Source organism: Antrostomus carolinensis, unplaced genomic scaffold, assembly GCF_000700745.2.
Source record: "Antrostomus carolinensis isolate BGI_N321 unplaced genomic scaffold, ASM70074v2 scaffold6763, whole genome shotgun sequence".
Taxonomy (NCBI): Eukaryota; Metazoa; Chordata; class Aves; order Caprimulgiformes; family Caprimulgidae; genus Antrostomus; species Antrostomus carolinensis.
This window is the reverse complement of record NW_010304354.1, coordinates 45,518-59,019: the sequence shown is the minus strand read 5'-3', so window position 1 is coordinate 59,019 and position 13,502 is coordinate 45,518. Positions and strand designations below refer to the sequence as shown.

General features: G+C 40.6%; 1 protein-coding gene across 1 annotated transcript in view; it reads right to left on the bottom strand.

Annotated features, from left to right (window-relative positions):
- CUNH5orf47 (chromosome unknown C5orf47 homolog) overlaps positions 1 to 5,895 on the bottom strand; it is a 6,101-nt gene extending 206 nt beyond the window's left edge. Inside the window, exons 1-4 of the mRNA XM_029084124.1 lie at positions 5,475 to 5,895; positions 3,798 to 3,886; positions 2,215 to 2,317; positions 197 to 246 (exon numbers count right to left, since the gene is read on the bottom strand). Coding sequence (XP_028939957.1) covers positions 197 to 246; positions 2,215 to 2,317; positions 3,798 to 3,886; positions 5,475 to 5,895 — 663 coding nt within the window. The remainder of the gene's footprint in view (positions 1 to 196; positions 247 to 2,214; positions 2,318 to 3,797; positions 3,887 to 5,474) is intronic.
- Positions 5,896 to 13,502: the final 7,607 nt, after the last annotated feature.

Below are 13,502 nucleotides of genomic sequence, written 5' to 3'. Positions count from 1 at the left end.
CTGAGGACAGAGTTATTCTGCTTCCCAAACATGACTGAAATCTTGAAAAACATTTTAGGCCAATGTCAGTAATACTGAAGTATACAACTGGTACTTATTAATAACACTAGACAATATCAGTGCATCTTTTTAATATTATTATTTTGTTTATTTTAGCATTTAAGCTTGCTTGGCGATTAATGGGCTACATACATACCTTGTCCAGGTAGGATGCCTCATTCTGTGAACTTTGGTTCATATCATTGCCTGCGGGAGAACATTATGTGGAAGCACATCATCATTTTCAGTCACAATGAATCTAATCTTAATTGCAACATCTCAAGGAGTAAATAGGTAGCATTAGAATACAAGTAGATTTTTGTTCTCTCAAGAAAACTATTTATAGAGGCAATAAAATGCAGCATTAATTTCCTAGCTTTATTAATCTAGTAAAAAAAAGATAAAAATGAGCACAGTTTATTCAGATTTGTTGATCCATATCTAAATGTCTGCTAGAATTATTCCATTTGCTTCTTGCTTAATGAAAAATTCACATCAATAGAAGACTTATCTCCTTGATTTGATGTTGTATAAAATCTGCTAATTAGAAAGAAAATATTAGAATTTATGGGTTTTACCTAAATAGTATACCTAAATAATTTACCTAAATACCTAATAGAGCTTAATAGTAGATTCTAAATTAAAGGTCTTGAAAAATTAGTTACAACTACAATTAAGGATAGAGTAAGTGTTGGAGGGGGGGTGGTTGGTTTGGGTTTTTTTTTTCTTAATTCACTGGAAATTATACATAAAGATAATGCTCTCTCATTCCAGATGACAAAAATAAATAAGTCTCTGAAAAGGGAATGGGCCCTGTACATAAGTACAAGCTTGACGAAGCAGCACGTTGCATATCCATCACAAACAGAAAAGCAGACTAGCAGCCATTATGTTAAGATGGTAAATCCACCTAGGAGATGGTATATTAGCAGAATGTTGGGGTTTTTTTACAAAAACTTGAAAATTTGGAGGCAATCACCTATTAAAGATTTCTACTCTTTTTTCTTTGTCACTTGTTCTCATTTTTCTTGAAAGCAAGCCAACAAAAATCCTGGAAGATATTTTTTCCTTCACTGTCCTACATATACACTTATGTATATGTCTTACATATGCAGAATATTTGCAGAATATGTTGTTGCAGCATATTGTGGAATTTCTTATACTATTTCAATAGCATCCACTGTAGGTCGCAGGAGACATCCATTGGGGTAGACAGATTTCTATTTTGAACAAGAACTGCACTTATTTTGTTCTCATGAAGCAAATTTTTGAGGGCATATTTTCTCAGGTATGTGGAAATCTAATCAGTATGCAACATCCAACATTTTACAAAAATAAAGTACTGTCAACAAGGGACATCCATTTTGGTATATACCCTAATGTGCCTACCTGTGGAAAACTTCCATCAACACAAATATAAGCTAAGTAGAAGCACTGCAGGTGAATATGCCATTTTTTAACTTCCCTGGTAACTCTTCATGGATTAGTATATTCCTTTTCCCAAAAACTCATCATAATGTGAGGCCAGAAATTCCAATTGCATTTGTAAGCATACACTGTATTATCTTAAATTGTGCAGCAACTACAATGTCTCTAATTGAAGTTGTCTCAGTGCAGAGCACCCATTTTAATTCCCGAGTAATTTTCCAGTAATGAAATAGCTGTATTCAGGGCACAGTGTGAGAACATGTTTGATGGTTATGTGAAATTGTGTTACAGCTACCTTTAGGGAGCATCTAATTTATTTATTGTCTGTATGAAACCAACCACTATTTTCCTATGTGAAAAAATAAATTATTTTTATTTTTTAAATTATTACTTATTTCACAAGTACTGCCTTAGACCAGTCTGTGAATAATAGTTTAATTATATACTTCACATGTTCAGAAAAACTTGCAGATATTATATGTTCATGTTTCTAATTTTAGACTGCAGCAAATGCTTCTGCCATCTTTCCTCCAAATTAATACATATAAGACCCTCAATGAAACAAAAGGGTTTTTCAAAAGAAGTGCTTAAAGTATATAATGAATTCCATAATTTGTGAGTTGTAAAACCTATCACCCAAACACAAACAGCTGAATGGACCTTAAACCTAAAGATCTTAAGTCAAAGCACGTACATTAATAATTTGTTTTCTCCAGTAAAACAAAATATTATCAGTTCATTACCTACCTTCTCCATTAAACTGATTGCAAGTCAATAGTCGACTTCTGAACTTTTCATTTTCTTCAAGCATTTTTGAAATTACTTTCCAGACCTTATGCCAGACTTTGGACTGAAAGATAAAATTGAACTTCCTCAATGAAGCATATAAAAAGTTTGTATTCAAACATCTCCTATAGGGCAGAACTTTGAATCCTCCAGCATGACTATGAAGTCTGACTGGTTTTTTGTTGAGGACTGGGGAGTGGGAGATGTGGAGTAGGGATATATATGTGGCATATACTGGAAGAATTACCTCTATTTAAAAATAAAAAAAACCCATTAATTACTCCATGATTTTGCACACGAGATATCCTCCTCCTTTTTTGCCTAGAACTCTTATTTACCCAGGGCTTGTGAAGTGCCCTTCTAGATAAGAAGAGCTTATGAAAACTTGCATAAAGCCATCAAACTCTCTTCAAAGTCATCCAAAATTGGGGAAAAAATGAGAATAATACAAGACTGCTCATTTTGCCAGGAGCAAAAGCTTTCCCATTTAACCCCTGAGGAGCAGCAGCATAATTCAGACACCCGTGCCCAGATTCCAGCACAGTAACGGCCTTGCCTTTTTCATATCAAATCCATATGAATCTGGTTTATAGATGTTGATGACCTCTATTTTAGAAGCATAGAACTGCAGCTATAGTGGGCACATTTCAGACTTGTGCATTGAAAATATTAAATCGGAACCATTGATAAAGGCATTGAGAAAAGCAGCCTAACAAATATAAATGGCTGTTAACATGCCAACATTATGGCTTTTGCTGGACCCCATCCGTGAAACTAGTTTAAATCTAAAGATAATTCCTTTCTCATGGACGTTTATGGCTAAAACATAATACATATTCCTCATTCTTTTTGAAGACTATTTAATGTACTAGAAGAGTGATATTATAGTATGTTATTAGCTGTTCCTCTGAAGTCAATAGTATTTTGCTGGTTTTAAATCAAGTATCTGTGACATTACTATATTATAGTCTAGCTGATTACTTGTACTTTACACATTACAAAATCTCATAATGAGTTACTGTTTTAATAAATGTGCCTTTTAAAATTTCAAACATTTGTTGAACTACTGAACAGGAACAGAAATACATTTGTGTGAAACAAAGTAATTTCATATCGCTGCTAGTACGGTGTTAATACTTCTGATTCCTGCCTTCACTCATTTGCAACCTGTGGGATTTCTTTGCTTAAAACATAAGAGAAAGAGGAGCTGCAGAGCTTTTCCTTGCCAGGTTTCACCCAGCAAGGTGTGCAGCACCCTGGCCCCAATCCAGCAAAGGATTTCAGTACAGGCTTTAAGTCAATAGCATACTCTCATTTTTCAAAGTAAGCACCACACTTAAGTGCTTTATTGAATGAGAGCCAGAATTTTAAAGCCTCCAGAGAGGGAAAATAAGACCATTTTTCTTTTTTGTAAGGTTTTCAGTAACAGACTACCCATTTGATCTTTTAATCTCCCTTATGCTCTCACATACACATACACAGAACAAACAGGAAGCTATTTTCTCAAATGCAAAGGCAGCTAATTCAGCTCCCACATTGTATACCTTTGGTTTCTTTCGTTTAATTACTTTATCAACATTTCTTGAAGGGAAGGGAAAGTCAAAGGTGTCAGCCTTATTCTCTCGAAGGTCACCTAGGAAGAGAATTTAGAAATCATATTCCAAGTGTTTACAATATATTCCTGAGGAAGCTGTAGATACCTCATCTTCCAGAGGGATACCTATTTCTGGTCCCAGCAGGTTACAGAATATCAGTCTTCACTTCATGCTGACTATCATCTTGCTTATTTTGTCCATTACAACCATGGGACAAGTGGATATCTCTCAAACTCCACAAAACAGATTTCAAACCTGTACAGCAACTAAAAATGAAGACAGTGGGCTTCTGGGCAATACAACTAGTTTTTAATTCCCTCTGTTTCACCTTGCTATGGCAGCTACTAGAATTCTCCCTAAGCTCAAAGAGGAGATGGTGAGTAGACTGAGACAAGAAACTGGAAAAATCCCCTCTTCTAGCACTAAAAAACAGAAGCAAGAAGGTCAGATTGATCACGTGGACTCAAGACACACATAGCCACAAGAGGAAGGACTTGGGTAAGTTTCCAGTGGGGTGAGGATGGCAGCTTTCCAAGGAGCTTCTGGACATGAGTAAAAGGGTGATCCATGTGTGGATGCTGGACATAGTCATACTCACAGGCTCAACCCCTGCCACAGCAGGGCTTCAGGCAAATCAGCATCCTCCAGGCCACCACAGCCCCACCACCAGATACCCAAGGCTGCCACATCACAGGAGCAAGGCTTTGAGTTACCAATAGTCACAGGCTGCCTCTGAGCCATGGGTTGGCATCATTTAGATAATAACCTGGCAGAACCGATGCTTTTAATTACAGACTAATGTAACATTTCACTTTTTCATCTTTAGAAAAATGGATTTTAGTAAGAGGAAAACATACAAGAAAATGGAAACCTCTCGAGAGCAACAAGTCAGTAAAATTCAGGACCACCCTATCGCTGTCACCCATCATTTCTAGCTCACACCCAGCTTCTTCTCCAGAAGCCAGGTCATGTTCTCTATTTTCACTCTATTTCATCTTGTGCAGCAGAGCTATATTTCATAACAGCTCACAACCAGTTTGCTTTTATGAAACAAGGCACCCACACCCATGCCCATCCCAACTTTATTTGGTCCCAGTCACAACGAAAGACAATTAAGAAACATCTTCAGGCTGTTGCAGCAACAAGGGAGCCAGCAGCGTGGTGGCTCTCTGGTTAGGCAGGAATCTCCTGAGAAGAGGTTGAAAGGATGCAGAAGTTTGGTGTGGAACAGGGCAGCCCTGTTGGACACAGCTTATTTTTGGCCTTATTGCTGTCACAGGAAGGGACAGGGAAGGCTGTGCTGCAGGCAGCCACCTTACCTCACAGAATGGACACAGCGTAGCTCAACGGTGTAAGAGTTTGGTGCAAAAATATTAAATTATTCACTCGTGTAAGTTTAACACCATGTTCCACCTCCTGTCTAAATACCCAGCCTGACTGTACTGGGCATGTTAACAAAAAATTGTGCTGCATTCACCCCTCAGTGCGCACGGTCCGATTGAGAGAGGAGGCCCTGGTGGGACAGTATCAACAACGCACTGCAGGGAAGAGGAGGACATGGTGGGGGCTCAGCGCTGTGCTCTCCCATGCCCAGGCACACAGAGGTCCCTGGGGATTAACACATACCTCGATGGAGGCTGACAGGCTTTGCCACACCACAGCTCCCCACTGCTTTTGCCCTGCCACGGGCGGCAGGCAGTGCAGGGCCGGCCTTGTCCCCTGGTGCTGGCACAGCCCTCAGCCCCTCAGCCTCCCCCATGGGGCTCGGGGACAGCGACGGCCCAGCCTGGCCCGCTGCAGCCTGTCGACAGCCCCTGCCATAGCGGGTGACGGAGCCGCAGCGGTGGGAGCCGAAGCTGTTGACATAAACGAGTTGGACGCGGGGGCGGCCCTGGCGGCAGCCCGGCTCCACCTGTGTGGGGCAGGAGGGTGGTGAGGCCCCGCTGAGGCACAGCGCTGAGGAGAGACGGGGACTCAGGGGGCGGGTGTCCCGGCCACAGCACTGCGGGGTGCACGGCACCAGCGGCCCCTTGCTCTGGGCAGGCATGGCGTGGGGACGCCTGCCCAGCAGCCTTCCTGCCTCATCCTGCCTGACTGCCACCATCCCATTTCAGTGTCCAGGCTGGATGGTGAAAATTTGAGAAAAAACTGTTTTCTGAGCAGAAAGGAACAAGCTCAGTGCAGAGCAGGCGCAGGCCTTGTACCATCCCAGTGTCTCTCTCTCACGGTAGCAATAGGCTCCACAAGATTGCTTTTGGCCAGCATTAGTTAGGGTTTAGCAAAAATTATGCTGCCTGAAGTGATATATTGATACATTTCATGCAAGTTATTGATAAAGTGATACAGGGGACTCCAGGCAGTGACGTATTGTCTGTCTCTGCTGTGATTTACAGGCAAGGAACAAGCAACATCTTTTCGATGCAGTTCCTGCATTGAGATAATGAATTTTCACATCGGTGTACTCCAAACAGCTTACCTGGTAGCGCACATGTGTGTGGCTCCAGCCACCCATGAGCAACATTTATGAAATACTAGTTTAAATACCTGTTGTCATTTTGTCTCTCAGGCAACAGCAGACACACGGGCATGCTGTGTGATACCAAGAAGACACCCATTGCAGTCAGGAGTCTTTCCCATGAAGGTGCTCTAAAGAGATGTGTCCCACTGCAGCAGCGGGTTTATGAGATATGGTCAGTGACAAGTGGGATTCCTCAAACCACTTAAGAGCGCAAGTTCCATTGATTTTTGGTTTGGTGTTGAAATACTCCTCCATATTATTGCCCAGAGTTTCAGCACACTGAGCTGCTCAGAAGAGGGAAAGCATCACAAATTAGAAAGAATAAATTATGTGAAAATACATTTTTTGTTGTTAATTTTGTTTTAGCAGCACCAGCAATATGAATGGCGGCTGACAATTTGCCGCCCTTAGCGAATGGATCTGAAAAGAGCACGAAGCAAAGGGGAGTCTTTCCCCAGCCTTTGAGGAGGCTGAGAGCCCCGGAGGTCTGAGGGGCTGCTGTCCCCTTGTCCCCTCGGCAGGACAGGGTGCTGTGCAGAGGGACCCCACCAGGTGGCAGCCTTACCCACCGAACCGGTCCGTGTCCCCTCCTGCTGCCACCTGACACGGGAGACGGGGAGCCCCGGGCAGGCAAAAAAACCCCGCAGCAGCCTCTGCAAAACATCCCAGGATTCCCCGCTATTTTATACACTGTCAGAAAAAGGTATTTTGTGTATGCAGTTGAAAAAAGAGGAAAACAACTTCCAGAGGCACAGCCTGACAGTTTGCCAGAGTAATTAGTTATTTCCCAATCATAAAGGGGCATTTACTGCAGGGTACAAAGTGTCTGGACTAAAAAGGAAGGCACAGATATGATGCAAGCACCAAGTCAGTAGCGTTGAGATCAATTGTGATCTCAAAAAAACCCCCAAACCCCCAAAAAACACCACCCCCCACCCCCGCAACCAAACACCAGGAACTCCCTCCTCTTGAGCTAACAAATCGGCCTAGTGAAGTAACAGCCAGCAAGTTCAATTTTGGGGTATTAAGCCCAGAGAGAGACAACTGAATAGCTTCATTAAAAACTGATCCTGGAATGCAAACTTGGTCATGGCCATTAATCACAAAGCCCTGCTAAAGAAAGTACTCCTTTTGCTGAAATACATGAGTCTCAGTTCACACTACAAAATAACCCTGAACACACACCCACAAACCTAAAGAGCACTCGTTTTCGTTACAGGAGTGTCTTCGCACTGTGCACGAACAGTTGCTGCTGTATCTTCCTGACAAGGAGTTCCCTTTGCCAACTGACAGGCTGCCTCCTTCCTATGGCCCCGCCAGGGCACCAGGGTTGCCAAATCAGTGGTTTTCTCAGCATCTGTATTTATGGAATATGCTTCCACCCTACTCATAAAAATACATATGCAGTGTGTGGCACATTTTGTCCACTTTTCCCAACAGCACATTGATAGGACTTTGATTTCAAATGCATATTCAGCTCAGATCCCTTTTAGCATCTAATGCTACTGACAAAAATCAACACCACCTAAAATCCATGAGCAATCTGCAAATTCAGCTATTTTAGCTGCACACTGTTCTTCATTCTCGTTTCCACATGTGTGAATGGAGCACCAGCTAACCACCATCTCTGCATTTGTCACTTTGAACATCTTGGTTTTTCACCTCATCTTCAACTATCTAGGTAAAAATAGACCAGATTCTAGCTTTCAGCCTGCACCTCATCATGCCGTTTGTTTTGTATTCAAATATCAGATTCTCCAGCTCAGAACTTGCATTGTTTCCTGAATTCTATTGTTTCAGTTTTACTTTGGCCAAGTATGCATCTTCTCCTATTAACCCTGACTATCATTTTAAAGTAAAGCAGGTTTTGGTGCTAGCAAGCCTACAGATTATGCCAAGGAAAAGGAAGGAAGAAGCCGATGGGACATTGCTGCATGCACAGTTAGTGATTACCTGCAAAAATGAAACTCCTTCTGCTGTTGGAGATTTGTTTTTCTATGAGGATTCTTTGCAATGGAGTTAAATAAAGTAGTCACGCGATTCAGCATAATTCAGGCAAGGTTCAATTCAGATTGTTTATTAAGTATTACATTATCTTGATCAACTGCAAATTGTGACTACATCTGAAATACGAATCTTAACACTGTTAACAGGGATATTTACGTGGAAAGTATGCTAATTCTGACAACAGCTACAGTCAAACCTTGTTAATTACACCCTCAGCAGTAGCACAAACAATTACTGTATCTCCTTCATTTTCACAGAATATTTAATAAGAGTCGTTGGAGTGAGGTATTTTATTAGAATGTGGTTACTTTACAGAATACACTGGGGACCATTTATTAGTATAACTAGGAATCATTATGAAAACAAAACTCACCCCTTCTGGTAAATCCAAGCAATGCATTATGCCTTCAGCTTTTGCTTAGTTGTAAAATTTCATAATTTACAATGAATTCCACTGTTAATTATGCAAGCAACAACACAGTGCAGCAGAGAGATAAAATGGCCAGCTGCCATTTTAACACACCTGCATTTCATATTAATGAACCTGCATATCTCAGACTGCTTTACAAACCATACACGTGGGAATCACTTCATCCACGGCAGTCATAAAGGGAGTCATATTTTCCCATTTCTCCGTGCTGCACATAAAAATATTTAGCAGACTATAAGCTGAGTTTGTTACATAAAAGCCTGAGCCTTCTCTTGAGAGATTTTCAAATCACCAAGATCCACAGACTTTATAATCAAAACCCAAGTCAATGAGATTGAAACCCTTGTCTTAGAAGAACTTTGCACTACAGTATTTAACTAAAGATTCCCAATCTGAAATAAAACTATAGGGGAACTCAAAAAGGTAAAATGACCACTGAAGATAACACCAAAATTAAGCAGCCTTATTTCTGTGAAAGACTTGTAGCCAAGTGGATACAGCAAAAGGTAGGCAAGGTCTTCAGTTTCTCCGATTTCATTTTTCCACACAAATATGCAAGTTACTGGTATTTAATCCTTTGTTTCCAAATTAGAGATAGAAAACTTTACCTTGGCTCTTTCCAATTTCAGGCTGCAGGGATGATATTACATGTTACTACTGCTGTTCTGGGGCACGTGCAGTTTAGACCCTAGGTGAACACAGAGATGGGGAAGTTTAGTCCTACCTCTGATAAATCTCCAGATACTGTTTCGTCACATCCTGGAATAATACTGGTTCAATACAACATATAAAAAGCAAAAATCATTAAATCATCCTCAGATTCAGTAATGTAGGTCTTCCAAGACCATCTCTCCAAGCACAGAAAGCTCATGTTTTCTTAGCCTCTCTTGTGAAATCTAGCATGATCTCAGGCCAAAGTGTGCCTGCAGGCTAACATAATCGCCAGTACATCTGTCTGCTTATGAGACAGTCCTATTTAACTACAGTATAAATACCACTCAACATACTCATTCCTCAGCAGTAAGTCCACTTTGTAATCATACTAGGGTCTTCACAGAACTCTTCCAGATGCTGAACATTCACTCCTTCCCTACCCCCCCAGAGACATAAGGATGCTGCCAGAAGAGGAACAGAGCAGGGCTTCTGTCTCCAAGGACTGCTAGCCCTGCAGAGAAAATCGAAGCAGTCGCTACTTTGTTCTGCCATCACATTCCTCCAAAGACATCCCCCTGTAAAAGCAACCCTTGAGCAAATTTTCTTGCCATTGACTGAAAAGCTGAGTTGATTCTGCCAGTGTGTACAGAGCAACATTTGCCTGTGAACAGCTGGCCCGCTGAAGCAAAGCTAAGGGCTACTGCCTGCTGCTTACAATGAGAATCTTCCTCAAAAACCTACAAAATCGAATTTAACTCACTGAAAGAAAATTCAAAAACACTTGGCATGAATGCACTCCATACACAAACCAGTACTGGGCATCTGCTTAAAGCAACAAGCACTGTCTTGAAAAATGACACTTTGCTAAATTGACAACTTAATGCTTTCACATGCATAGCAAGGCATAAACAATCACTAAGCAAACTGATCCTGCTTCATGAGTCAGCAGCAGTGCGAGATGGTGAATTAGACTGAGCAAACATTTTCTCAAACGTTGGGTTGGAGGACGCTGGCAGAGACTTTATTGGTTTTTTTTAATGCATTGCTCTATGTGTGAATTGCCACCCTTCCACAGATTACAAAACTGTGTTAAGAGTTACTAAGGCACATAGTGTGTGTCAACTGCATCTATGCTCTCAGTCTGCCATTTAAGTAAAATCAAAATCAATGTTCTTCATTCACATGAAAAGCACAGCAACTCACCCAGCCATACATGGAATAAAAAATGCCACATAGCTGAGAGTGATAAAACTAAATCCATTTTAACTTTTAAGATTAATGCAAAACCAAAAATTTGTTCTCATAGTTACCCTTTACCTGTGATGTGTTCAGAGGATTTAATCTCAGCTTTCATGACTTACCAAAATTAAATTTCAGAAAGAAAAACACAATCAAACACAAACCTTCTATATTTATATATTTTATATACATAAGGAGGACTGAGAACTTTTGACTGTCAAATTTTCTGATGGAACCTTAACAGTATAGTACCACGCTATGGTCTACCAAGCTCTATAAACAAGGCGACTGAGGCAGCTTCCCTTAGTGAAAGATACATTCAAATAAATTAACATTTAGTATCAAATTCTCCCTCTGACAAGCCCTACAAAAAGTCAGCAAATTATAGTTCATGTGTCATGAAAACAGGTGATAGCATTAATCAGAGCACCAAGTTTCAGAAAGACTTTCTCCCCATCTTAAATGGGGAGTTCAATAATGTATTTAGAGCACCCATTCAGCCCCCACCTCCCTTGCAGTTTCTATGACTGCAAAGACAGCTGCAAGTATATTCTTATCCCAGAGGCTGTTTTTCATACTGACAGACTGAATCAGCTTATTTTACACAGAGGAAGAGATGTCAGTGTTTTTTCCTCATCTATCCTTTCTGAGGCTATTATTTGTCTCAGATTTCCTGTAGGCAAGCGAGTGCATTTTGGACTGTGGCTGAGCGGGCTTTCATAGCACTGAATAAACAGCAGCTGGAGAATTGGGACAGACAGTAGAAACTGTCCAACAACGACTTGACAGCTAAGAGACTCTTTAAAATATACCTTAGCCTTTAAATCTGTACTAGATGGGTTATATCCACCTCCACCCAAACCCAGTTTCTTCACTGATGTGGAATGTAGCAGTTCATTTAGTGAAAGCAGCACCCAAGAGAAAGCTGGTGGCTGACTCTGCTCAACAAGCAGTTTGTGAAAGAAAATAGTTAAAGATTCAAGTACTGTGGAAATTCTGAAATTCCACCCAGAAGGCATATCTCCATCTTCTGGAGTCTGCCTTTAGCATTTATTTATAGTTTCAGGACAAACTGAAACCCAAAAGGGATTTGTTATATCATCTTTCCTAGAAAGTTACTTCTCAGCAATTCAGAATCAGCCAAGGCCATCACTACCAAGAGTGATTAATTTCAGTTTTGAACGCTCCAGATTTTTGGCATTTCACCTTACTGAGTTGAATTTTTTAGCCTCTGCTTATGTAATAAAATTTAATTTATTAAACATTCAAAGTATTTTGCAATCTTCATCTAGGGAATTTTAGAATTAATAAACATCCCCAACTGTGAATCAGATGCTATATCCTAATAAACACCTCTAAGTTTATAGCATTTTGAATTGAAATCAGTCATGGAGTGCCTTGTTTCTGAAGGACATTGCTAATTCCACCACCACAGCATCAAAAGACTTAAACCCCCTATATTCCAGGACCAAATTTCAAGTCTATTGTACTTCTTAAAAAACATTATCAGATAAACCACTGATAAGCACATGCTTTCTAAAAGACCATTTGCACTTGAAAACAATGTCAAGAACTTGTTATCACATTGGGAGAGGCTGAACTATGACTATTTCCTAACAATACCAACGCAGAGAACAGAGAGATAATACTTCCGTTACCAGCCAAGTCACATGCTAAAAACTGGTCAATACTGTCTGCTGCTGTTTGGCTGGCACAAAATGCAGCACCGAGGAATTCATTATTCACTGGGCAGACAATGCATCTATGGCCTCTGTATCTTTGATCCAAAGTGTACCAGTGTTTTCTGTTAATTTTTAAATAGCCATTTTAAGGGATTGGAAGTATACACACGGAGTCACCAGTGAAACTTTTCATTCTTGTTAAAATATAGTTCCTAAAGGCATCAGCTTCCAAGTTTGCATCATCTGAAGCCAGTGGGAACTGAAGCGATTAGCATCTTGCAGAACTAATCCCATTACAGCTCAGTTCTGTAAGATCTGCATTTCCTGAAGCACCCATAGTAAAGAACGATACTCAATCTCTATTTAACATTTACACCACCATTCCTTAGATGATGGCACAAGAGATTAGCAGCTCAGACACCAACAGCAATGAGCCAGTCAGTGCAGTGAGCACAGTTTGATTCCTACTGCAGTACTGTATTTTGGGCAGCAGATTTTTTCCTCACAAGGTACTCTGTGTATTCCAACTCACAGTCCTACTTAGCAGAGCTACTTCCAGAACAATCAGAATTATACTTCATTGAAGCTTACCTGTTTGTATCAAAGTAAGAAAACCAACAAAGTTTGGGGAATTCCTACCTACTGAGGATGCAAAACTCTTGAATCCTTTATGCATGGTTCCTGTTGAATAGTCTTTGAAGGGCAGGTAGATAAAGTTGCAACACTTCACAAGACTTTTTAGACACTGCATATTTAGATATTTTAAATTAAAGGCTGACACTAGCGAGCTCTTTAAAATGCCAGACTTCTTCCTTCTGTTCGTATCAGATCACAACCATGAGACAATTGAAAAAGAATCCTTGTCTGTCCACGCCTTGCTTGGCTCTGCTCTGGCCCTAGTCTGGTTATCTTTTTGTCCCAGCTGCACAGTGGTTTCCGACATACATGATGCATTACATGTGCCTCAGTGGTATTCTTCTCACTGAACACGTCACCTGCCCAATTAGCTTGATTTCACAGCTGTGTATTGGTTTTCATCTTTGTCCCTATGAATTAGATGCAGAGAGCACTACGTAGAAAGAAGTGATCCAACCACAATTCTTTGGTGACGTTGATATGCTCAC